The 25,383-nt window shown below is 47.1% G+C and overlaps 11 protein-coding genes across 11 annotated transcripts; 8 read left to right on the top strand and 3 right to left on the bottom strand.

Moving 5' to 3' along the window:
* Positions 1 to 1,368: 1,368 nt before the first annotated feature.
* Positions 1,369 to 2,384, bottom strand: N7520_003452 (uncharacterized protein; the record flags this gene model as incomplete). Its single annotated transcript, XM_057137387.1, has 2 exons — positions 1,369 to 2,078; positions 2,147 to 2,384. The coding sequence occupies 2 exons, from the start codon at positions 2,382 to 2,384 to the stop codon at positions 1,369 to 1,371; spliced, it is 948 nt and encodes a 315-aa protein (XP_056997852.1).
* A 2,161-nt stretch (positions 2,385 to 4,545) lies between these two features.
* N7520_003451 (phosphatase PAP2 family protein) lies at positions 4,546 to 5,865 on the top strand (the record flags this gene model as incomplete). The annotated part of the gene is made up of 3 exons (XM_057137386.1): positions 4,546 to 4,662; positions 4,721 to 5,241; positions 5,304 to 5,865. The coding sequence occupies 3 exons, from the start codon at positions 4,546 to 4,548 to the stop codon at positions 5,863 to 5,865; spliced, it is 1,200 nt and encodes a 399-aa protein (XP_056997851.1).
* Positions 5,866 to 7,064: 1,199 nt separating this feature from the next.
* Positions 7,065 to 7,539, top strand: N7520_003450 (uncharacterized protein; the record flags this gene model as incomplete). The annotated part of the gene is made up of 2 exons (XM_057137385.1): positions 7,065 to 7,288; positions 7,380 to 7,539. The coding sequence occupies 2 exons, from the start codon at positions 7,065 to 7,067 to the stop codon at positions 7,537 to 7,539; spliced, it is 384 nt and encodes a 127-aa protein (XP_056997850.1).
* Positions 7,540 to 7,707: 168 nt separating this feature from the next.
* Positions 7,708 to 8,634, bottom strand: N7520_003449 (Ribosomal protein S5 domain 2-type fold subgroup; the record flags this gene model as incomplete). The annotated part of the gene is made up of 1 exon (XM_057137384.1): positions 7,708 to 8,634. One exon carries the CDS (start codon positions 8,632 to 8,634, stop codon positions 7,708 to 7,710), a length of 927 nt encoding a protein of 308 aa, XP_056997849.1.
* A 156-nt stretch (positions 8,635 to 8,790) lies between these two features.
* Positions 8,791 to 9,996, top strand: N7520_003448 (4-diphosphocytidyl-2C-methyl-D-erythritol synthase; the record flags this gene model as incomplete). Its single annotated transcript, XM_057137383.1, has 1 exon — positions 8,791 to 9,996. One exon carries the CDS (start codon positions 8,791 to 8,793, stop codon positions 9,994 to 9,996), a length of 1,206 nt encoding a protein of 401 aa, XP_056997848.1.
* Positions 9,997 to 10,378: 382 nt separating this feature from the next.
* N7520_003447 (uncharacterized protein) lies at positions 10,379 to 12,001 on the top strand (the record flags this gene model as incomplete). Its single annotated transcript, XM_057137382.1, has 1 exon — positions 10,379 to 12,001. The coding sequence occupies one exon, from the start codon at positions 10,379 to 10,381 to the stop codon at positions 11,999 to 12,001; it is 1,623 nt and encodes a 540-aa protein (XP_056997847.1).
* Positions 12,002 to 12,979: 978 nt separating this feature from the next.
* N7520_003446 (uncharacterized protein) lies at positions 12,980 to 14,584 on the bottom strand (the record flags this gene model as incomplete). The annotated part of the gene is made up of 1 exon (XM_057137381.1): positions 12,980 to 14,584. The coding sequence occupies one exon, from the start codon at positions 14,582 to 14,584 to the stop codon at positions 12,980 to 12,982; it is 1,605 nt and encodes a 534-aa protein (XP_056997846.1).
* A 584-nt stretch (positions 14,585 to 15,168) lies between these two features.
* N7520_003445 (flavin monoamine oxidase family protein) lies at positions 15,169 to 16,895 on the top strand (the record flags this gene model as incomplete). Its single annotated transcript, XM_057137380.1, has 2 exons — positions 15,169 to 15,499; positions 15,601 to 16,895. The coding sequence occupies 2 exons, from the start codon at positions 15,169 to 15,171 to the stop codon at positions 16,893 to 16,895; spliced, it is 1,626 nt and encodes a 541-aa protein (XP_056997845.1).
* A 2,077-nt stretch (positions 16,896 to 18,972) lies between these two features.
* Positions 18,973 to 21,116, top strand: N7520_003444 (DUF3405 domain-containing protein; the record flags this gene model as incomplete). The annotated part of the gene is made up of 5 exons (XM_057137379.1): positions 18,973 to 19,154; positions 19,249 to 19,499; positions 19,550 to 20,117; positions 20,167 to 20,995; positions 21,048 to 21,116. 5 exons carry the CDS (start codon positions 18,973 to 18,975, stop codon positions 21,114 to 21,116), a joined length of 1,899 nt encoding a protein of 632 aa, XP_056997844.1.
* A 979-nt stretch (positions 21,117 to 22,095) lies between these two features.
* On the top strand, positions 22,096 to 23,333 carry N7520_003443 (short-chain dehydrogenase; the record flags this gene model as incomplete). The annotated part of the gene is made up of 6 exons (XM_057137378.1): positions 22,096 to 22,170; positions 22,225 to 22,491; positions 22,561 to 22,887; positions 22,968 to 23,036; positions 23,089 to 23,182; positions 23,230 to 23,333. 6 exons carry the CDS (start codon positions 22,096 to 22,098, stop codon positions 23,331 to 23,333), a joined length of 936 nt encoding a protein of 311 aa, XP_056997843.1.
* Positions 23,334 to 23,595: 262 nt separating this feature from the next.
* On the top strand, positions 23,596 to 24,678 carry N7520_003442 (uncharacterized protein; the record flags this gene model as incomplete). Its single annotated transcript, XM_057137377.1, has 2 exons — positions 23,596 to 23,607; positions 23,782 to 24,678. 2 exons carry the CDS (start codon positions 23,596 to 23,598, stop codon positions 24,676 to 24,678), a joined length of 909 nt encoding a protein of 302 aa, XP_056997842.1.
* Between the last annotated feature and the right edge of the window lie 705 nt (positions 24,679 to 25,383).

Below are 25,383 nucleotides of genomic sequence, written 5' to 3'. Positions count from 1 at the left end.
CTTGGTATTGAAGGTGGTGGCGATGTAATCTCCAGTTTCATGAGTCGGAGCATACTTCAAAGGCCGGGGGATGATTCTCAGCGTAGAAATTTAGTCATTCTCAAAGGTGCTTCTACGTACCTGCTAAAGTGTATTTATTCTTGTGATAATTGTCCTCCAAGTCCCCAACGCTGTGTCCCGGTTTTCAACATCCATAAACTATTCTGGTAGCTCAGCCACTTCTTGAATGGCAGTCGACTTCCACATTATCGCCTCATGATGAATGGTATTGTCCTTGAGGTGCCCACCCACAGCAACCATACTCCTTTTATGAACACTACCTGTTATGCATTATTCCCAGAGTTTTCTCCTGATGTATCGCCTTAAAGTACCTACTATACCCCTCTGTTATCTGAACCTAGACATCAAAGTAGCCCGCGGGCTGCCTTCAAAAGGTTACCTGCGGACCCGCCTGTATGCGGGTTGAGGGCCAGTCTAGCCCGCCAGCGAGTTTTTGAGGGCCGATAAATATAACAAATTGTATAATTACTTTTGAAGACCTACATTTGTACAAATTATATATATATTTTTGCTGTATTTTTAGGAATTTATTTACTTTATACTTTTCTTACTGATGTTGGTAGGGTTTATAGGTCAAATAGAGGGAGAATAAATGGGTGTAAAATAGCAGATATCGGATTGTATCAATACTGATTCTTAAAAAGGAATCAGGGGTCCTGAGAGAACGATGGCTTTTTTCCCCGCACTCTCTTAGTAAGGTCAGCCCGGGGCATAGTTATGAGAGATCATGAAAACAGTCCTTGTCGATGTTGCGATAATTATCCCCTCTCTCAGGTGCAACTACCCTAGATCAACCTAAGAGCACACAGACAGAGACGATTAAACCCGGCCGGATGGATTTAGTCCGACTTTATACAAAGAAGTAGAACGACTTGAGCACTCTTATATTATTTTCTCGCTAGCCTATCTCTCATTTTATGAGGGTCTAGTAATAGCTGGTAGGGGAGGATGTGATAACGGGATAATGACTAAGTATGGGGCTATAGTTAAGTTAACTATGCGATTAGGTCCGGTAGGCCCTAACCGAACATAAATAGATCTCTTGTACTTAAAAGAACTACTAGAATAATAAATAAAAGTATGCATTCCATACTCAGATCACAGCCCCACCGACGCTGTATTCTACTGTTACCATATATCTCGAGATTCTGTAACAACCTAAATCAAAGATAGACTAGCGTGTTTTATATAAGAGCTTAGGAAAGAAGAAAGGAGAGTGGAAAGGTGAGGCTCATTTCAAGCGCGCCTGTAAACTTGCTCGAGGGAAATAGTGGACTTTGAGCGCTCACGACGGACACTGAGGGCTTCTTATTTCATGCACTTACCCAGATCTGCCCAGGACAATAGGAAGCGTCCCGGCTTGGGCATACCACACCAAAACGAATTAATGACTTGCGCCAGTTCATCCAAGGCGTTACAGTCGCGCATGATACCGCTATAGGTCACAGCACCAGTAGTTATCGCGATGAACCCGAATGGCAGGATGATGCGGTCAATCACATTATGTACCACGTTGAATATGCGAAGGATGAAATTAGAGACCATACCCGGGCCGCGGGTCGAGAGAAACCGATCAACAACGATTTTGCGAAATGAGCCACGCAGAGCAGCCTGTTCCAGAAGCCCATCCTTGTTCTTTTCGAGTCCGTCATACTCGGCGGTGGACCTGTAGGATGATGATCCAAGGCCATGGCTCGGCAAGTTCGACTCATTACTCTGGCCATTATCTTTGGACGAGCAGTAATCGTGCAATGCGCCAGTCGTATGATAAAATACCGACTTGTACATTGACTGAGACTCGGTGCGCCCAGAGTAGGTGAGAATCAGTGCCAGAATGATATGGGCGCCGATCAGCCATGTTCCAATCCATCCTATCTTGTGGTGGGCGTTGTTCTTATATAGATCCGGTGTTTGGCTATTATAGACAATGCCCAGGAGGAGACCAAAGGTATTGAGAAGCAGGAAGATAAATTGCGACAGGAGCGCAAGTCGCGAGCGTTTAATGCTCAAAATGACCGCTATTGCCATAAGTCAATTGCTGCTCTCATTTTCTCTATCAGACCAATCACTGTTGAATTTTTCTTACCTGCAGGTAGAACAAAGCACCAGCCCAGCATCATCAACGTAATATGTGCCATAATCGTATCCGAGTGCTTGTCATAGGCGAAGTAGCTCATGTGTCCATTGCTGTTAATATGCGGCATGGGGATCCTTGTCGCTGCAGCGCCAGCGTCTATGTCCTCATAGTCATCAAGGGGAATGGCCGTCGCGAAAGAGAACAGAAAAAATATCTGCAAAGCAGCTCCAGTCGCTATCAATCGCATCGAGCCCAGACTAAATCAAAATCTTCTCGATGCAAGATGCAATTACCACGACGGTATGTGCGCTTTTCAGAGGGAGTACGAAAAAGGAACAAAAAGGAAGGTGCTGCAGAGCTCCCACAGCGGACGATCGATACTCCTATAGATTGTGACGTGACTGAGACTGCCAAACGTGGGATATGTAAGCCGCCGCCAGCGTCCCGGTCTCTCTTAGAGTAAATTGAGCAACTGGACGAGATAGGAACCAATGATCACTGCCGCCACATAGTGAACCTACACGCGTGTCCGTGGAGGTAATGCCAGTAGTATAAAGTAGCTGTGTAGTCGACGGGGCTGTGTTTGGAAAATCAATAGAACCCCAGAAAAAAATGCGCCAAGAACTGAGACGCAGATTGTGAGACAATGGCGAAATGGAAATTCAAGGAAGAGAAACAAGGGTCGCTGGCGCTGATTTCGGATGCTTCGGATAGTGGCAGGAACACTTGGCAATATTCAATTGCTACGATACGATTACGATAAGAATAATTTCTTTTCGATTACCGGAGTCCCTCGGCCTCATAACAGGCCGAGGTTTGCTCTTTAGCAATTCGTCTGCTAGCAGCTGGATACTTTCTCGGACACGGCGTTTGTGGCATCCGTTCTCCGGCCTCCACCCAAAGCGGATTTGATCTACCACGGGTAACATATCCTTAGCATTTAATAGTTACTTTAATTACTGGTTAAGTAGTCGACTAACTTAACTTGGTTACTAAGTAGTCGACTAACTTAACTTGGTTACGTCCAGTAGGCCTAAATGACTAAGCGGCCGGGAGTCGTTCCGACCACTTGACCAACGCTTTCCTTGAATTTTGTTGAATATTAATCTCGTCGTATGGGAATCGGGTCATCGGTAGTATATTTGCCCGAGCGGGAAAGCCATTTCCTTACATATCCAACTTTTTGGTGGACTCGGTGGGTCCTGCTATCCATAGATAGAATGGAGGGATCATGCTTGGCATGCTAGGGGTCTAGATGTACGAATACGATGTCTATGTGTAGTGGCGTTCCCTGAGTTTGAAACCCCCTTTCGACCCACTTATTACAGGATTCTGCAGCATTTTCTGCCAGATAACCTTATATTCAGTAACTACTTTACTTCGTATATGAGCCATCAATAACAATATCCTGTTTGACCCGGTTAGGTATAGTAATAGTTTAGTTTACTAGCATGTCAGATGCAAGCTCAGACTATATCTCCTGCTCTACTTGCGGTGAATAGGGGGGTTTTCAAATTCATGGAACGCCACTGTACATTCCGAATCCAATAACAAGTTTAAGTTTTCAAATTTCTAGAAGTGGGTCCATTGTTCTGCCCTACATGTAGGGTTTCTCCCCCTGAATCATTTCCACAATCGATTCCCATGACGTATTCATGGTGAATTCCAGGTTATAATTTATCTACGAATACGTAAGCCTGGATATAGGGTAGAAATTAGGCCAATTTTTGTATAAGAACACATTAGATGTAATATGCGATGAAACGTGGTAGAGGGGAATAGAATAGTAGGTGGTAGAATGGTCGGTAGATTTTGGTCTCAAAACATTTTCAATGCCAATTTAGAAACCCTGTTTACCTCGTTCGCTATGTACCTATCTTGGCAATTGTGGGTCTGACGAGAGACCGTACATACGTGTCTTGCATTAAAGAGCTGGCATGATTGGAACACGCCTGTCGCGTGGACAAAAATCTATGCAATTTCCTTATAATTACCTCGCACACAATTATCGAAATTCTTATGCTTCAAAAACTCATTAATTAGCTCGGTATTTCGGCCTACTCGACGCTATTACCATTGCCGTCGGTACCACAGGCCGTGGACGCCCATGGGTGGATAAAGGATTTCGGGGAGACCAACTTTCCGGTCGCCGAGATCCGTTGATATTTATGCACAATAATCTGAAACCTTTGGGAGATAGACCATTCGATCAGGGGTTGGTTCTAATAGACACGTGATACACTACTGTATGTGAATCGCCCTTTCTAGAAGTCTCTTATTTTTCCTTTCTTTCTTGTTTCTCGGCACATAAGATTGCTTTACGCTGTACTCCAGATCTGGTATATTTATCGGAGCTTCGCTCAAGAGACAATTGGCCTCACCCTGCCTTTGAGGTACCCTAGTCAGAAATGGCAACGATAGCGGCCGCCAGTTCAAACATGGCGACTATCACATATTTAAATGGCCGCGCCACGCCCGACCTAGGGAAGCCACAATTGGCATCTCACGCATGGCTTGAGCCTATTGTAAGTTCAATCTATGCACATGTGTGGTTAGACCTGTGGTTAATCTCCAGACCCATAGGTGGTTGTCAGTATCATGATTGGATCTTTAATTGTGAACCGCAGAAGGAACAGAAACTCGCTAGAATCGCCAAACTTTTTGAATGCGAACCGAAGTCGAGGTAGCTACGCTATACTAGAGGACGGCGATACTCGTATAATCAACGAACTCCATTCGAAGACCGAAAATGTGTACGGCATTACTATCAAAAACCGAGACTCATCCCGCTGGTCGCACCACATCCACAGCAGGATCTTGCAAAAATTTCCCTTCTTGGTTGAAATGTTCTACTGGATTATGAATTATTTGTTTTATTCTATCACCAAGCGCACGGCCCAGTGGTTGTCACCGGCCCAGATAGGAGTTGTCCAGGTTGCGCGAGACCACGCCATCAGCATCCTCGACTTTGAACAACAAACCGCCCCTTGGATATTCCCCATCAAGGAAGTGGAATTCCAATCATTTTTTATCCAGAATCATCCGGCAATTTTGACTGTATTTAATCGAATTTATTCCTTGGTGCATATTCCGGGGACTGTGTTGTGAGTGTGGTTGACTTCTCATTCTTCCTGTCCTTCCATCAAAAAACTGATTAATCCGATAGATTCCTCTCTTGGTATTACTACGCCGCGAAAGACCATGCTACCTTTGCTGTGGCTCGACGAACTATGACGCTTGGAAATTTTGTGGCCTTCTTAGTGTTCTGCGTCTACCCGTGTATGCCCCCTCGGTTACTTCCCAAGTCCTTTGGATTCTACGACACCGTCCGACAAGGGAATGCCGAAAGTATATGGGTTGGTGGTGAATCTGTGAATCAATTCGCTGCTATGCCCAGCCTCCACTTCACATATGCCTTTGTGATTGGCTGCACTTTTCTCTATCATTCTGGAGTGTTGCAAATACTCTTTGGCAAGCCAACAAAAAAGTCATGTTTGACTCGGATTTCTTTCTTGGTGCTCGCTATACTATACCCGATTCTTGTCCTGAGTGTGATCGTTGCTACCGCCAACCACTACTGGTTAGATGCCGTTGTGGCCATTTTCTCGGTTACCCTGTGCTTCCGCTTCAACCGGGTTCTTTTACTCTTTCTTCCCGTCGAATATGCAATCTGCTGGGCTTTACGACTCACAAAGCCCGTCCATACCACCGGTTGCCAAAGCAGATAAACGATAAACCTACAGCAGAGTTCCATTTTCGTCGGTGCTGGTGTCTATTAATATAATTATTACCTAAAGAGGACAAACCTGGGATCTCACTGCCGGGATTCAATTTCGCCCGTCCTAATTTAATACCTCATAGGCAAATTGCGATACCTAATTAAATCTGTTTCAAACCATGAAAGGCGTTAGAGCCACACATGCATGACGTGGCAATGTATACAGCACTGAAATCCGGAATTTTGTAATCGATCATTAATCGAATATATCTTTATCGACCCGGGGTTCAATATTACTAATGACCTGTGTTTTGGTTCTGCTTATGAAACTATGCTATATCCCTGTACTGTCCCACGAACCTAAAATCCAGCTTAAAACTTTAGAAACCTTAGCCATATCCGAGATTGACTTTTAGGCTATCCAAGATAATAGGTAAGAGGAGTACTTTTATTTATTCTCGTGTCGGAGGATCTTTGCTAATATCGTGTGGAGCTTGCTGTAAGCTAGAATTAAGATATTAGTGCTGCTGATTGAAATAGAAAGGAGTTCTAAGTACCATACTTTCTAGAGGTATAGAATAGAGCGAAGTAGACCTTGAAAGTGACCCGCGGGCGGCCCTTAAGAGTATTACCTGCGGACCCGCATTAGGGCGGGGTGAGCGTTGGTCTAGCCTACCCGCGGGTCGGGTAGGTTTTTTGACCCAGGACCTATAAACATAAACACTATAAATACTTTAAGAGACTTGTATTTATATAAATTATGCGTTTTTCAGTTATATTTTTAGGTATTTACTTTATACCTTTCTTACTGATTTAAATAGGGTAGTAGTATTTTCGGATAGATTAATTAATAGTCATTTTTGAAACAGTCGATCGGTTGTCCGAATGGTTGGGCGTGGTCATAGGTTCGCTGTTCTCCGAGCCTTCCATATGGAAATAGAAATATGGCTAGTGAGCTCGGGAGTTTATAAGCCTAAGTTTTATTTTCAAACGCATTGAAACTGAACGCTAAAAGGTACGCGCAATCCATATAATATCCGTGGATAAGCGCTGATTCGACAACGTTCCAAAGTGGGGCCGAGGCTGAGGACATCAAAATTGTTCAGTTTGTCCCGATTTGCCAAAGACCAAAAGACACACACACATTGGTTCACTTGCCACATCGCCCTCCATATTTACCCAGAATCCAAGTGATCAACCTATAGCATCATGCCTATCATCAGAGATTTTACCCCGCCAGCCAACGCCCAGTTGCTGGAACTGCCCGAGGGCCCCAATCCGAAACTGTTCATTGCTTTCGTATCATCGGACGATCCCATCACCTCTCAGCCTTGGTGCCCGGATGTTCGGGCTGCAATGCCTCATATCGATACCGCCTTTGCGGCAGGCGACGCGCCGACTGTAGCGATTGTCCCAGTTGGGCAGAAGCCAGAGTACGTTGTCAGGAATAGTACCTTGAACTCATCCGGATCAGCTGAATGACGATGGAGCATCTTTACATGAAATGAGACTGACATTATTTAGATGGAGGGACCCGAAAAATGTCTACCGCGCAAACTGGAATGTCCAAAATGTTCCCGCGCTGGTACGCTTTGAGCGTGTGGATGGGAAGGTCTCGGCGACAGGAAAATTGATTGAAGGCGAGATCTTAGACAAGGCTAAGCTCGGTGCTTTTCTCGCTTGATTGACTCGGATTGAGTGAGCATCAGCAATTGTGAAAATATCCATATTCCGAATCACGACGTCCATGACATGCTTTTCATGTTTATCAACCTTTTCTGTGCCTGCATTTCTTTTATCATGGGAGCATTTCCATCGCATTTCAAGTACATCATGTATAGGAATATCAACTCTAGAGGATCCGAACTCCATCAACAGGACCTGAGGCGATCAGCACTTTCCTGAAGAACTTCTCCTTCTGTAATTCCGTTTGCAGGTATATTGCATGAGCTTCATCCTTTGCCAAAAATGCGCACGTCGATCCTGAACCACTCATTAGACTTGTTACTGCACCATGCGATCTTCCCGCCTGAAGTGCAAGACCTATATCAGGCAATAGTCGTATAGAGGGTGGCTCAAGATCATTGACAAGAGCAGGCAACAAGTCCATCGGCGAGGTGGTTCCCCAAGCGAGATCAATACATTCTTGCCTTCTCCATGCATATTCCTCCTCTTCTTCCGGTAAAGAACCAGTCAACCCATTATCGAATTCCTGAAAGACTGTCTTTGTTGACAGACCACGGAAGGGGACCCCCAACACCCAGATCCACGTGTGATCCGCTACGTCCAGGCTGATGAGTGGCTGTTTATGACCCAGTCCCAGCGCCATCATACCCACGAGAAAGAATGGCACATCTTCCCCGATCTGAGCTCCCAGTGTCATGAGATCGTCGTTGTTGAGCTTGGATCCCCATAGGATATTACACCCCACCAGCCCCGCAGCGGCATCACCACTTCCACCCCCAAGACCAGCTTCTGATGGAATGGATTTGGCAAGTTCGAAATGCAACTTTGGCTGCACGCCAAGATGGCTACCGAGAAGAGCTGCTGCTTTCACGACTAGGTTTCGACTATCGGCCGGAACGCGATCGCTGTCTATGCCGGTGACGTTGATTGTCGGGCCCTCAGGATTTGGAGAAATCGTCAGGACATCATAGAGCGATATAGCTTGGTAGGCTAATGTGATATCGTGGTATCCATCTTTTCGGAGGGGTCCCACGCGAATTTGGGGATTGATTTTTGCAGGGACTTGTAGTGTAATTGTTTGAGAGACGGTCATTATGGGGGTTGCAGATACCAGAGAACCAAGAAAGTATTGGAAAGGAAACAGATCACGCGACACGTAAATTAATTCGGATGCGACGCAGATCGGAGGGGCACGAGTTCCCGTTTCCCACGTTTCGCCGTTGTTTACCTCATCAACATTGAATTGACAATGCAAGAAAACCTAACAATCGGTATCGTCATTCCAGCTGCTGGGAGAGGCACACGAGCAGGTCAAGGCTGTCAAAAAGCTTATCGTCGAATCTTGGGCGACACAGTGATCAACCGCACTGTTAAGCTATTCCGATTCTGGAATGCGAATTGTCCCATCGTGATTGTTCATCACGCAGATGATACTGCCTTGCTAGAGGCCTCCATTGACCGCGACAACAATATCCATACAACGGCTGGTGGTGCAGAGCGAGGAGCCTCCGTTCTACAGGGTCTTCGCCTCCTTTCTGCACTTAAACAGCCTCCATCACACGTCTTCATCCATGATGCCGCCCGACCGTTCGCATCGCCTCAGCTACTGGATAGGGTACTAGAGTCCATCCAGAAAGACCCATCTGTTGGCGTGATCCCAGGTCTTGCTGTCGCGGACACGCTCAAAAAAGCCGATTCTAACGGCCACATTACAGCTACTGTCCCTCGAGATGGTCTCTTCCGTGTACAGACACCGCAAGCATTTGAGCTACTGATGATTCTGATCGCGCACGAACAAGCCGCGAATGCTGGAAAGGATTACACGGACGATGCAGCTTTATTCGAAGAATCAGGATACCCTGTTCGCATTGTGCCCGGTGAATCCGAAAATATCAAATTAACCTACAGCACCGACTTTGAAGAAGCGGAGCGCTTCTTACGCGCGAAACATCCTACAAACATCCCAGTGCCGGATGTTCGAGTCGGCCACGGTTATGACACACACCGACTCGTACCGGGAGAAGAGATCATCCTGTGTGGCGTCAAAATTCCACATACGGCATCCCTCCTTGGCCACTCGGATGCTGATGTTGGTCTACATGCTCTGACGAATGCTTTCCTGGGAACTATCGCCGCGAATGATATTGGGAGTCATTTCTCCGATAAGGATCCGAGATGGAGGGGTGCTTCGTCGGATAAGTTTTTGCAGCATGCTGCTAAGCTTGTTGCTGAGGCGGGCGGGACGATCACGCATTGTGATGTTAGCTTTGTATGCGAGCAGCCGAGGATTAGTATTCATCGAGATGCGATGCGAGACTTTGTGGCGAGTATTGTCGGGTTGGATCGGAGTCGTGTCTCTGTTAAAGCGGGGACAAATGAGAGAAATGGATTTGTGGGACGTGAAGAGGGAATTGTGGCGTTGGCTACAGCTACGGCGGTGTTTATGGGGACTTGATTTCTCATGTTCCAAGGTTTTTGTATGTATACTTATCGTATAGATCATTAATGATACGTTTATTTACTTGCTTTACTCAACCTCACTACGTAAATGTTGTCATGCATGATGCAAGCGAGTCAACACTCTTTGGAAGATGTTCAGCTGAATGTCTCCACTAAGATCCGATCTTTTACCCCTTTTGGCCAGAAGCGGTGTACATCTCGGCTAGATCTGACCCATCCTACTAGCGATTTTAGGAAAAGCGTTATCATTGGTTGAATCTGCAGAATCGTGAAGATCGAGGGTTTGGAGGGGTTCGTGGGGGGAAGCTTGGACACGCGACAGCTCCATGTCGCATGTCCAACCTTGACCAAACATTTGTCAACAGCTTAGATTCCAAATGAGAATCTGCGTCTTCCAATCCTCCTTCGAGGAGCTCCAAGCTTCAGTCGGCGACTCCGAGTCAAAGAAATTATGCATGAACCCAGGCGTGTTCACTACGCAACACACAGTATCGCACAAGACAATCCACAAAAAAACAGCCAAGCAACAAATCGACGAAGCCGTCAAAGAAGGCCATGATTTCTATTTAAATTTCATGTGGGGAACACACGATGACTCCCTAGCCGGTATAGAAGCCATCCAATACTTCGAGTCGCTCAACCTCCCCCATGCAGGCGTCCAAAGCTCAGAGAGATCGCAATCGAAGTGGGACTTTTTCGCCGAAGCGAAAAGAGCAGGAACTCCTCTCGTGCCTGGGACTGAAAAATTTCCTCTATTCGTGAAGCCTGCGTCCAGCTATGGAAGTATGTTCATCGATGAACATTCCCTCTGCAACGATGAAGCAGAGTTGGATAGTTGTATCGCGCGATTGAACACGCTGATGCGCTCTGTGCGGGTTCAACGGGCGCTCGCTCTGGGAGAATCAGATCCAGAGCGATATGCTGATTTCCGTGAAGCGGATGGGCGTGACAGTACGGATATCGTCGTTCAAGAGTTCATTGCCGGAGAAGAGTATTCGGTGGTTGTCATCGCGATGGGGGAAACTCCTGTCCCACTGATCCCGCAACGGGCAAAATACAAGCAAGTAGGCGATGGCGCGCGAATTTTGACGCTGGAATTGAAGTTCGACGAGGAATCTGGATATGAGCTCTTATCCGAGGATGAAGATCCTGCTTTGTGGAAACATCTCCAAGAGACGGCCGTGGAAGCGTTTACGGTTAAGAAGATGTATACGAATCACATGGGTTGTGATGTTGATATGAGAATCGGTCGGGATGGTAGAGCTTATGTTATCGAAGTTGATCCGCTTCCTGTGTTCTTTTATCCCACTGGATCGCAGCTTGAGGATACGGATGTGAAGAACGGGTTTCCTGGAGGGTATAGGGCTGTTATCAACACTTATATCACCAATTACTTTCTCAAGAACCCCGCGTCACAGGAGGCTCGGTTCGCTGAGATCACCGCGCATTTCGATAAGATGCCTGCGGAGTGTGGAGATGGAGTTGCAAAAATTGGCACATTGTCAGCTTTCACAGGCACTGCAATCGACCTTGGGTGCGGAACCGGAGCCGTGGGCCATGCTTTGAGGTCTGATCCGAAGAACAAAATCACAGATCTCATTGGCATCGATATTTCGAATAAGAGCTTGGATACTTGTCGCGAGCAGGGCAGGTACACTGAATTAATTCACAATTGCATGGAGTCATTCCTCGCCACAACAACAGAAATGGTGGACCATATCTTCTGTGCCTCAGCTTTGGAATTCCTTTCCATGGAAGCCCTTGATTTCGTCCTTGCACGCTGCTTCCAACTTGCCAGACAATCTATAACAATCGTTATCGAAAATCCCGAGGCAAGCTCTGAATCTATTTCATCAGATGGAATCAGAAAATACTCCACAGATCATTATGAGAACATCAGCACGTTCCAGATCCAGCGTGGTTGGACTTTGCAGTCAGTGACAAAGACCCATTGCCGTGAAGCTCACCCTTTGTTCCACTTCCAGCGCCAGAATGTATAGAATAGGTATAGAATCAAATGCATATCATTGGTCCGCTCAAGTGTTTCCTCTGTCCAATCCAGAGCTAGCCTGCAGAATCCCTATACAGAAGTCACACTTATTACCCCGAGATAAGGCCCCTGAGTTTCGCCACTTAGCTAATCTCCATCAAATCTCCAATCTCCTCGCGGAGATATCTCAGCCGCATGTTTCTTTCCTAGCATGGTAGGTCCATCCAGTACTAGTTTTACCTATCGTAATTATCTCCATCTCAGTAACGGCTTGTATTGAGTTTTCAGCGTCGAAATGCCTATTTCGAACTCTGTCACACTGTATGAATCCAAGTACGGTAGATCCGTCTCCACACGGGAGATAAAACGGGGGTCCAGTCGGAGGGTGCGGTCGTGTGAGCTAAAGTCGCGTATACGGATTGATCTGCGGTGATGTATTAGTACGGCGCTACCGTAGACCTAATGTGAGGCTTTATTTTATCTGATCTATTACTGATTCCATACAGGTTTTATCTGCATGCGATTTAATCTTTATTTCCGTCTTGATAATGGTAGGGCCACAAAAGACAGGGGTTAGGGATGACTGCACTCGGCTCTTATCTATAACCGAGCTCATGCGGGGATTGGGAGATAAGGCACAAGCCTTCGGGAAGAGGCTTAGCGTCGGCTTATCCAGGCCTTTCTCCACCGGGCCAAGAGCCTAAAATGGATCTGATGACCGAGTCTTTGGCTTATCAGTGGATTTGAGTTTCATTAGATGTCAGCAGATTAAGAGAATAGATTTGGATGCCAAAGTAAATGGGTATTCGGGTGAATTTCACCACAGTTCGGTCTAATCAATGCGGAATGCCATGGCTTAAGGCCAGAAAAGAACAGTTGCAGAGTATAAACACGCAAAACGTAGACACAGGTATTAGGGATAAATATGCAGGAAAACGATGCGAAGGATTCGCTAATAGTTGCACGAGTGCAAACGGTATACTTATCTCTAAAGGTGGCCATCGCGAATACGGAGGAAGTTCTCGTATCGCTTCTGAGTCATCCGACGACACTTCTTTCCCCAATAGATCATAGGTGCAGTGGTCATGAGGAACGCCCAGCTCAGAACCCCAATAGCAATGAAGACCTGAGACAAAGACTGTGCGTCGATCCAGTATCCGGCAGCGAAGGTGAAAATGCATCCAATCGTATTATTTATGACGGACACACCCACCATGCCCTCGAGGACCATATCCGGATATGCATCTTGGAGGTAGGCCATGCTGAGATCGCCAGCGCAGCCCCAGCCAAATCCGATGAAGCCCAATCCCACGTATGGCCAAGGCCAACTCCAACCTTTGTCGGAGCCAATACCGAACAACATGAGACCTGCAGGTGCGATGAAAGCAACGGGAAAGAGGAGCCACAGACGCTGCTCTGCTTCGAAGATACCGCCATTTCGTCGAGCCATCCAGGTGACGAAGAAATCAGAGAACCATCCACCGTAGATACAGCCAATGCAGGCACCGATCAGAGTGGGCACGTTCATAATACCCACCGCAGCATCGGTGTAGTACCAGGGGGCATCGTACCAATTATCTTCTTCGACTGTGAGATAAAAGGTCAGCCACGCATCCTGGGCACCCCATTGTAGTCCCGAGTAGATCACCGCGGGGAAGGTGAAGATACGCAGGGTGTGCCAGATGCGGAGGTAGTACTGTTTGAAACCGGTACCGATAAGAGTCGGAGCGGGAGTGATCAAGGCAATGCGTTGCCAATAGGTTTTCCCTTTCTTCTGGCCACTTTCTTCGTCAGTCGCACTGTTGACGAGAATGGGCTCGACCTGCGGGGGACGGTCGGCCTTTTCATCTGAGGGTGCTCGGCTTATGTTGTGGCCCTCTTGACGCACGTCCAGTCCCTGGAGGACGCTCTTGCGATCGAATGACGTCTCCTCCAGTCCGAAGTAGAACACGATTATCAGAAATCCTGAAATGATAACCGCGAGCCATCCTGCCCACCTCCACCCCATCACCGGGCTATCGGTGATGAACCCGGCGACCAACGGTCCCATGAACGTCCCGATACTAGTCGCAAGAATGTAGAGACCCAGGACCATACCACGATTGTGCTGGTAAAAGATATCCGACAAGGATAGCTGGGCCATGGCTTCGGCGCATGACTCCGACGCGCCAACGAACAATTGATTCCAAATGTTGTCCTGCACGGTTTCCACCCGCGCAAACCAGATGGAGCCAATGATGGAAAACACCAAACAGAGAAGGTAGGAGATGCGGCGCCCGTAGAGAAAGGGGGACGGGCTCAACAGCAAGGTACAGTACCCAATGCCGACAAACAAAACACCGGCTGCAATGTTGATATCATTCCAACTGATCCCCAGCTCCGCATTCATACCGTTTCCAGCGGTGCCAGCATCGTTGGAGGTTGCGGCGGTGAATGCGACAATGAACAAGATCAAGAACGCGTGCCAATAACGGCGCCACGTGCTCCAGTTCAGTGGATCATCGGGGGAATTGGTCGGGGTAGGAATCAAAGTGATATCCCCATTTGCATCTGCCAAGCGTTCCGTACCATTCAAAGGGGCTTCTTCCTCCATTTCTGGTTGAAGGTCGACTGGAGCAGGCTCCGTCGCTGCCCATGTTGGTGCATTTAAGTCAACGTTCATCGGATTCCTGACGCGGTTCCCGTAGGCCGAGGGAGATTAGAGATAAGGACAGAAGCTTTACGCTTCTGTCAAACCGCAAGGACTTGCTTAAATATGACTAGCACGGGACGTGCTCATGCGGGTGTGAGAGGTTGGGAGGAAAGATAAATAAAAAACTCTGAACAGAGAAAACAAGGCAAAAATGGTAAAAGAGGGGCGGTAGATAGGCGCCGTTTAGCTTGGTATTTTCGGGTTTTTGATTGTATTCTGACGTATTTTGTTAGTTTTTCTTAGTTTTGCTTAATATTGCTTGATATTAATTACGGGCCTTTTAGGCATAGTGTGTATTTTCATTGTAAAATAACGATACCCAGAAGTGGAGAAAATCACCGTAAAAACCAGATCAAAACGTGGATACAGTATCCATACAAGACTAGGTATCCATGGATTTAACTCCCTGAGGAGCTACTTTAGCCCCTCCGCCACCCTCAAATTTTGTTTCTTATCACTTCTTCAACTTGCACTTTTGCAACCGAATGTCAACTTGTCAACTCAGAATGGCTCAAGCATTTCACGTCTCTTCTTCTCTTCCGGGCAATAGTCCCCCCTTAAAACCAAGTAATTGTGGCTCCGACCTGGCTGCGCGCCTCAACGCCGCGACTCTGGTGGAGTCTGCGCCCGATGAGGCACCACGCACAGCAAGGTCGGAGCCCAAGAAGGTGATTGTGGTGGGGGCTGGAATTTCAGGTCTTCGTGCTGCTGCTGTTTTGCAGCGTCACGGTTGTGAGGTTGTCGTGCTTGAAGCTCGCGATCGCATCGGTGGACGAATTCTGACCAGCCGGAACGGAGAGCATGTTCGAGATATTGGTAGGGTTCCGAGGTTGCGATGAAAACCGGTGGTGACCCTGACCTTCCAGGTTTCGTTTAGCTGTGGCGGTAATAATAAAAAAGTCGCTGACAATCCTCAGGTGCGGCTTGGATGCACGAAACTTCCCAGAATGGTCTGGTGAAGCTCATCCCAAGGCTAAACATCCCTTACTATTATGATGACGGCGCCCCGCTCTATTTTACCCGCGAGGGTCGCGCCGGTTCGCAATTCAAGGCGAAAAAGGTCGCCGATGAATTCGCCGATTACTGCGAGTGGTATTACGAAACCCACCCCGACGCCGAGGATCGTCCCGTCGACGAATTCGTCCGGGAGTTTGTCCTCGAGCACCAGCTTATTAGCGATGATGAGCGTATCTGGGCGCCTCAGGCCGTCCGCGAAGTGGAATTGTGGCTCGGAACCAGTACGACCCTCGCCTCTTCGAAACATTTGTCTTACTTTATAACCGAGCGGAACCTGTACATGAAAGGCGGATATGATCGCATTGTGAACTGGACCGCCGAGCCTCTCCGTGAGGATCCCAGCATCATCCGTCTAAACCACCACGTCGAGGACGTCGAGTGGAATGAGGAGGGCACTGCGCCCACCCGCGTCCGATACCGAGATGCGACCGGAGCTACTGGGATCGTGGAAGGAGATGCCGTGGTGATGAGCTGCCCGCTGGGCGTCTATCACCACAACCTGATTAATTTCAACCCCCCCTTGCCGAGTGACATCCAAGAGGGCATGTCCAAATTCAGCTACGGCGCATTGGGCAAGGTTTTTTTTGAATTCACCGATGTATTCTGGCCCAAAGACAACGACCAGTTTATCTTCTACCCTTCCCCTTCGGAAGAGGACCTGGATACTGTCTCCGGATCCTCGGTCAATTCGTCCAACAGCATGGGCTCCATCCAGGAAAAGGACAACATCCTCAATTACGCCACTGTCACCATCAACTTGTGGATCATGACCGGCGGCAAGGAACTATGTGTTCAAATCGCCGAGCCTCTTACTCAGCGCATTGAGGCCATGACCGACAAGAAGGAGATCTATCGCTTCTTCGAACCTCTCTTCAAACTGCTCCGCGCGGAGCCATACAAAGCACTCCCACGTCTGGTCAGTGTTGAAACTACACACTGGACCCAGGACCCGCTGGCCGGGTACGGGACCTACTCTGCCGACAAGGTCGGGGACGAACCGGAACTTCTAATCGAAGCCTTTGAAAACCACAAAGACAGTGCCATGCAATTTGCAGGTGAGCATTGTACTATGGTGGCGAATGGCTGTGTACACGGTGCGTATAAGACGGGTGAAACCGCTGCGTCCAACCTACTGCACAGATTTGGTATTCCTTATGACGGACATGATGCCGTCAGTGACGCTGTTCTCAAATAAGTATGTCAGGGTTAAGCCTTTGGAGGTGATTTCCGAGTCACTTGGCTGGTCCTGATATTCAACATTATCACTGGAGTATAGCCAGAGCGCGCCCCAGTGCACTCAGTGAAACCCTGGAGGTTTTGTTTTGCATTTTCCTTAAGCATATTTTAAGCATATTTCACTATATAGCATCTAGCAGCCATCTACTAGTAGCATTGAACTAATTGAAGCATGTGGATGTATACTGCCAAGACAAGTTTGGTTCAAATGTTCACAGGTCCCGTATCGTTTGGGAATGTATGGTTCCCCCATAGGTCGTAACGCCAGATCAAAGTATTATATAGTTCGATTTAGCCCCAATCTGCAGGTAAATAGTCCAAACGTGGTACCTGCATGGAATTAAAGTTTCAAGAACGAACCATACCCACTAAACACAATAAATGGCCTTACTGTTAACCTGTATAGGAAGCTCAAGGAACTCACGGGGTGTAACCCATATGACAAGGATGGCTTTATGGGGTTGTCTCAGCCATTATGAAGTCTCTCCGTCGATATGAAATTCATGAAGGTACTCAAATATGGCGATACAGACTACGGCTACAGCTACAGTACTTCCAATGATAATTGTGCTGCAAACTGAAAAGCCCGGAGGTGTACATTGAAATCAACAATCAAATACCCCTATTTCATTCTCGGAACGCCTCATGGCGATCTGGTCACCCCGGCATCTGGGTTAGAATAGATTAAATTTAGCCCGGGGGGTACAAACTTTCCCACGGAAGAAGCCGTCCCGCCGGCGTGGCCGGTACCGTCTGCCTTGGGCATGTGACTATTTCCATGCTGACTCATCAGTCATTTCTATGGTGGTGGATCCACTTGTGGGGCAGACCAAGAAGTTGGCGTTATCGTTCCACGGAACCTTCTATTCCATTATCAGAATTTTACTTTCAATTGAGATTGTTTCGTCATTGGTATGGAGAGTAGGTTTCGATGTCGTAGGGCTGAACAGGAAAAGTATCTCGGTCTCAATTGATTGTTTGGTAGACTGAACAAGTTGATCCCTACTTAGGGCACACCGTGTGCACAGTGTAATCACTTGGACCATTCGGGAACAGCCCGAGCCGAGTTTTCTACAGGTATCAAATCCATTCAAATGGTAGTGACTTATAATGCTCCCTTGGAGCCCTCAAATATGCATGTATAGATGTTCGAATGTTGCATCCGAGGATTCTACATCGTCTGGATTATCTATACTTCGATTAAAAATATGTTGATCACCAGTGTTGAACAATTGAACGCAGTAGACAAGCCGGCGTTGCGTGAGTCAATCCACGTTGTACGTTTTGCAGTCTCTATGCCATGCGCATGTGGCTGATCAACTTTGTTGTTCCAATTTTAAGATAAGTATCTTATGATGAATCAGGTTTTGCAGTTGCCCAATATCGGGCTTCAAATGAGTGCAACATTTGAACCCTCTGACTTGAACCAGTACTGTATACCTGCATGTAGTCCACTTATATGTTGTTCCGTGGCTAGTACCGACGCCAGAATAAAGAGGCATGTATTGAAACAGTAGAATGCTTTCTATCGAGGATCTCATTCATATTCCAACATTTGAAGGTTGTGATAGGTGTTCTAAACCTTGCAATTGCACCGGCCCGATAAGCACCCGCTTAGCCTTTAGCCACGACGACATGACCCACATACTAACAGCCGATTGATCGATCACAGCCTCCACTATCCGAAGCCCACAAATATTATCCAATAGGAAGTCAGCCCTGCAAAGACTAGTATAGAATTCTCAAAGTGGGGCACCTAGCGTTCTAGAGAACGTAACACCCAAGAGGACGCGTAATAACGGCTTGGACTTTTCATTAGTGCATTTTCGCCCGTCATGATTCGAAAAGTATCCTTTCTCAGGAGCTTCTGCGACAGACGTGATTGTTAGTGGTGGGGCATATCTCCACCACGTCTGTCACTCCAGAGGGATTTCCCTTTACACATATCCATCCAGCCATATCCATGCACTCGCTTTCTCTCTCCACATCGTATCTCGTATAGTGATGCCCTGCAGATCTGAAACCATCGGCTTACGATGTCTGTGACAGATTATGTTGTGAGGGTCTGCCGGCAATACAATGCCAACCAACTCAAGCGTGCCTTAGCTATTGTCGGTCTTTGCGCGGCGTTTGCCATAGTTTTGCTTTTTCCTGGAGTGAAGGAGCATATTATACCTGTTAGTCCAGCACAGGACGTACTGGAGGTTGAAAAAGCAGCGTAGGTACCCCCGAGGTCATTGAAAATTTGCATTGAAAATTTGGGGACTTTACTCGCAGAAAATCCAGTTTCGGACCCACTGACACCCGCCTAGCCCCGTTCCTGAGACGAGCTTCTACTTAGCCAGCGATGCCACTGCAGATGGGGATGATGCACCAGTGCATATTATAGAAACGTCACAGGAATCCGAATCGGTGGCATATGATCCATATTCGGACTATAACAGTGCAGCCTGGAAATTAGAATGGAAAGGAGAGTTTAAGCAATGTATTGGTCCAGCTGGAACACTTCTAAGCAGGAACGATAAACAATTCTTGATGAAAGGATACAACTGGAATGTGTCAAGTACGGATCCAGTCCTATATTTGGTATTGCGTTTTTACTGACAGCCACAGGTTTCCCAAGCCCAGTCTTTGGTTCATACGAGGCGTGGGATCTTGACAGTAGTCTCTGTACTGATCGTTTTTCGCAATATGGTGCCTATGGATATGGAAATGAGACCGGTGAAATATGGGCCAATGTGAACTTGGGATATCTACAAGAAGATTGCCTGCGGCGCAACATTGAGCGGTACCAACCCCACAATATCGAGAAGCTGCCAACACTCCACAAGGGACATGATAGGCGTGAGAATGAAGAAACATCTGCACCCACCCAAGACAGTCCTGGCAGTTATCATACTCGCACGGCAGTCATCCTACGCTCATGGATAAACAAGCATTACACGGAAAATGACCTCCATTTCATTCGGTCCATGATCATGGAACTCTCGCTATTCTCCGGAGCAGAATATGAAGTAATCCTCTTAGTCGATTCAAAAGATATTGAAATACCCGACCCGTCAGACAATACTGGCATGGACGAGTTCAAGAAGAAATACCTCCCCCAGGAGCTCCAAGGCATTGCAGTCTTCTTCGATGAGAAAATCCTCGCTGACTGGTACCCGAAGATTGATGTTCACGAGTAGGTTTCCCCAAGTGCGATTCTTCTCATGATACTAACCACATCCCAGGGCGATCCTACAATATTTCCAGCCGATCCAGATATTCTCCCGGCTCAATCCCCAGTACGACTATATCTGGCAATTCGAGTTGGATGCGCGGTACACTGGACATTTATACCATTTTCTCGAACAAGCAGCCATCTTTGCCAAGAAACAACCTCGCAAGAATCTCTGGGAGCGCAACTCCTATTTCTACATCCCAGCTGTTCACGGTGATTGGGAACAATTCATGGACACCGTGGATCGAGGAATGAGCAACCACGAAGATGTCTGGGGCCCACAACCCGCCATCGGCATCCACGTCGAAGACGAGTCCCCACCTGTACCAACCTCCGACGATCAAGATAACCTTTGGCAATGGGGAATCGGCGAAGAAGCCGACGTTATAACCTGGATGCCCCAGTTTAATCCAAAGAACACAGGCTGGCCCTTTCGCGACCGGATTTTCAATTTCTGGCAGGGCGGACGCACGCCTGTTCGCGCGTCCCCTGTTGCTATGTCTCGTGTCTCGGCGCGACTTCTCAGACTGATGCATAATGATAAAACCAGATCTGGACTGGGTTTGGCATCGGAGATGTCGCCGGTTTCCTGGGCTCTTTTTTATGGCTTGAAATCAGTGCAGGTTCCGCAGCCTATCTATCATGAAAAGAGGTGGGATCCCGTGGAGCTGAATCGTCGCGCGAATCCTGGGAAACCCGGTAGTATCAATGCCGGCAAGGATAGTATTTGGAGTTGGCAGATGCATGATGATATTATGTTGAAGTTATCTTACATGTTTTCGTCTGACTTTCCCGAGAAGCTTTATCGAGCTTGGTTAGGACTTGACGATACTGCTGAGGTAGGTGGTATTACCAGTTTTCGGCAATTCATGGTTTGCTAACTATTTATAGTGGGAGAATAATCACCAGCGCCTTTGTCTGCCTCCTATGCTCTTACATCCTATTAAAAGGACCGAGTGACGGTCACCCGTTGGATAATCACTTGCCCTCGTAAAGGCCTTCACATCGCAAATGATCTATCTTCTCATGCCTCCTTTCTCATCTCTCTTCTCTCCCTACGATTCGCCCATCATTTGCCGGCTTTGATGGTTAGGTCCAAATTTTCATCGTCTTCCCTTCCTTCGTTCGTACCGCGTGCTCTGTCAGGTTGGGACAGGCTTCTTGCTCATATCCAGCGACCTCGATTTATTAAATTAATTAGAGCTTCTCATGGATCATGATACATTATGAATCATTGAAAGCCAACGATGTGTATAATAGCGATGTAGAATACTTAATTTGCTTGCTTTAAAATAGACTGGCGTATTCAATTGTTCCAAATTTCTCTCACAGGTACATGTATTAGGTATCCATTCATTACCATAACAACTGAAGAAATTCGACATGTCTTGACCCACTTCGAGGTCAAAATTCACTTGGAGGCAGCTCTAAGGTCAAGGTCTTTTGATTTGCGCTATCAAAGGCACTAATTCCCACGTGGAAACGATCGATGTGATACAACCGTACAAGGCTATGCCTGCACCACAGTAGGTATAAAGTGACTAAGCCACCTCGACACGGACCCCATTTTCTTTCATACCTCCCATGTTATTGGCCGTGATCTACTTTACCAGAAAATGATCAAGGGGTTCTCGGCTCGGTGTTCAAGAATCTGAAGCGGCAGACCCACATTGGAGAATGATGACTTGATCTAACCGTATCGGGTTGATTGATGACAAAAGCTAACCACATTAGGAAGTTTACTATGCCGATTGCATCATGATTGATCATGATTGAATCCAATGACGGTGAATGCTGTAGACTAAGCTACTAGAATTATTAAACCACGGACTCGATCGAACTTGGAAGAACTCTATTTCAACTTACTATTTAAGCTCTACCATGCCCCTGGAATCTTCGTCTTCATTCATTCACTCTGATTAACCTTCCATCCTTCAGAATGGAATACTTCCGGACAGTGTGCCCTCCGGCACCCACCTTCACAGAGAAAAATGTTCCTGATCAATCCGGCAAGGTAAATCTCCTAATCCCCTCGAAAGACTCAATCTAACAAGCTGGATGATTTTAGGTTTTTATCGTAACGGGTGCGAACTCCGGCGTCGGTGCTGAGCTCGCCAAAATTTTATACGGTCAAAATGCCACCGTATACATCGGCGCCAGATCTAAAGAAAAGGCCATGGATGCCATTGAAGAGATCAAAACTGCACACCCCGACTCTACTGGAAGACTCGTTTTCCTTCAATTGGATCTTTCCGACCTGACGACAATTCAGAGGTCCGCCGATGAATTTCTGGCAGCGGAGTCTCGTCTCGACGTTCTGTGGCTGAATGCAGGAGTGAGTGACCAAACATGATCTTTGAAATTTTTGCAATTTTTCCCCTCATTATCTAATTGTCTGTTGTAGGTGATGATGCCCCCTCAGGGTAGCAAGACGAAACAAGGATACGAGCTACAACTTGGTACCAACAATCTCGGACACTTTTTGTTCGTCAAGTATCTGCATGATATCTTGAAGAAGACTGCACTCACAGCGCCTAAGGCTAGTGTTCGTGTGATCTGGGTTTCATCTTCGGCTATCTTGATGGCGCCAAAGCCAGCGATCGACTTCGATAACATGGATTATCATCAAGAGGAGAGCGCTATGAAGAAATACGCCCGCAGCAAGGCTGGTAATGTAATTCATTGTGCTGAGTATGCCAAGAGGACTGCTGGGGACGGAGTGTTGAGCTTGGTAAGTGACTTCATTCAGTGTGAGATATGGTTGATTGGAGTCAGGGGGTATAACTTACTAACTGTGAGATGTGTGAATAGTGCTTGAATCCTGGTAATTTGAAGAGCGGACTTCAGAGACACATGTCAAGAGTACAGGGTTTCCTGACGGTACGTATTTCTCGATCATCAAGCGTTTCTGTTTGCTGATTGCAAGTTGCAGAATTTGATCCTCTACCCTGCTATTAATGGGGCTTATACAGAGCTCTACGCAGGTTTGAGTGCGGATATTACTGAGGAACAGAATGCATCCTTTGGTAAGACCCATTGCCACTTCCGTTCAGACTCGTCTAATTGTCTTTAGTCGCTCCTTGGGGTAGAGTCATTCCCATCAGACAAGATCTGTATGATCCGGAGCTCACCAAGAAATACTGGGAATGGTCTGAGGAGCAAGTCCAAGGCTACTGAAATTGGCCTTGAAGTGTATATCAGTATGGAATGATGTAATTCTAGTGATGCTTTGTTGTGATATATAACAATGACACTTAATTGGCTGGGTGATGGAAGTTCATTCACTGCTGTGACTTGTCCTAGTGAATGAGCGTTTGAGCGTTTGGGCAGCCCCACCTTATTGTTGGCAATGTTTTGTTATGAATCTCATCTCCTTTCTTCCATCTTCTTTTCTTTCCTCTTCCCATGTATGGGAAGTCTCTTCTAAACAACAAGCCCTATGGAAATCGATGTTCGTTATCAACAAGCCCCTGAGCATTATCTGGATCTAATATTCGAGCAACAACAGATGGAGAAGTACTACGCCAAGCTTAAACTGCCCAGCTGGGGTTAGCTTCCAGTCGAACAATTCTTGATCGTGTGTCTTCCATCGCTTCACACGAAAACCTCACTAACAAACTAACAGCGACACTGGAACCCTTTCTCCAATGATAGCCCTGACACGCAGCGCTTCAGGCTCGTCCGCAAATTTCTGAATCTGCCAAGAATCCCTCGCGTTTGGTATCTGGAGGACCGGATCCGCGAGCCCACTGCGAACGAAATCAACTTGATCCTCCGCCCTTACCGATCCGACAATGTGCGCAAAGTGGCTTGGGCTATCTGGCGGGAAAGACACTCTTTCCCAGTTCTCCTGCGGACACACTACAACCCTGACATGCCTGTTCACAACGCCATGATGAACAACTGGATCAATGTTGGCCAGTACATCAGTCAGCTCGCCCCCTGGGCTGTGATCAATGACCCCGACTTCTTTGGAATCCCCGAAAGTGACAATACCCGAGCCCCGTCAGTCGACTGGCGCAGAGTCAGTTTCAAACTCCCCGAGGCTGCGGGCCCGGAGGCCATTCTCACCGATGGCGACGACACTGTTCGCTGGAGGGATCTTCCGCCCTGGTACCGGTACAAACGCGGTCTCTTCAAGGCCCAGCTTGCCTTTGAGAAGAAGTGCAAGCCTTATGAGTGGCTTGCAGATCCCAAACAAATGATCGAGATGTGTGCTGCCGGGGTCCAGTTTGGTGTCTGCGCCATGGTCTTGATCGTTGTGGATAAGGATGCGTTCGACACTGGCTGTCCCTTGTTGATGTACGTGGACCACTTTCAGCAGCCCATTCGGTCTACTCGCTTTGTCTTGAACGAAAAGTCCCTCAACGCCATTGTTCTTGATTGGAGTCGTGGTCTTTTGACTCCGTGGATGTGGGAGGAGAGTGAGGTTGGGGACAATTACAAGGCCGATGGGGAAGTTGGTAAGGTCCTTTACCAGTTGAACCAGACAGACATGACTCTCCCTGGTACTCTCCGCTGAGACATGTCTCCATGGTTCCGACAACACGCAAACTGTTGCAAAGTTGTCTCCTTGAGGCTTTTTATTCTTGTGCCTCGGCCAGGCTTAATGTTAAAATAGTCTGAACTGAGTGCCAATGAACCTTCTTACCAGGCTATTTTCTCATATTTGTGTATCAAACTTACCATAGATCTAGGAAAGACGCGTCCTGAAAGGTTTGGTCTACTTTAGAAGTTGACTATTAATGTTCGTGCCCAGACAGGAATGGTCTTCACTAAACATTCAGACATTATGAGGGCAATCCCGACCAATCGTAGAATTCAGCATATGTGCAGACAAATCGAATATCGGTTGAAAGATCATCATAAGGCTGAAATTTAAGAAGATAATAGTATTATTGGAACAATAGTAGATCTAGAGCAACATTTTCAAAAATTTTTACCGTGGCGGGAAATGAACGTTAGTAAGATGAATTATACGACATTCAGGGGAATACAATTGTCAATTGACATCCGTGTGGTCGAGTGGTAAACACTCCCACCAGCTGGCACTATATGTGACCAAACAATTTAGTCCATGGGACTTGAATGGTGTTGTCAATTAGTATCGGGGAACACCAACTCGGAGCAGACCCCTCCAATGTGACTAATAAAGGCACAGGAGGAGTCCTTCTGAGTAAGATGTTTTGTTTGTTAGTTAATAATTCTGGCGAGTATCTACTCCTTG

Source organism: Penicillium odoratum, assembly GCF_028828045.1.
Source record: "Penicillium odoratum strain IBT 22623 chromosome Unknown utg000003l_segment0_segment0, whole genome shotgun sequence".
Taxonomy (NCBI): domain Eukaryota; kingdom Fungi; phylum Ascomycota; class Eurotiomycetes; order Eurotiales; family Aspergillaceae; genus Penicillium; species Penicillium odoratum.
This window is presented reverse-complemented; position numbering and strand designations above follow the sequence as displayed.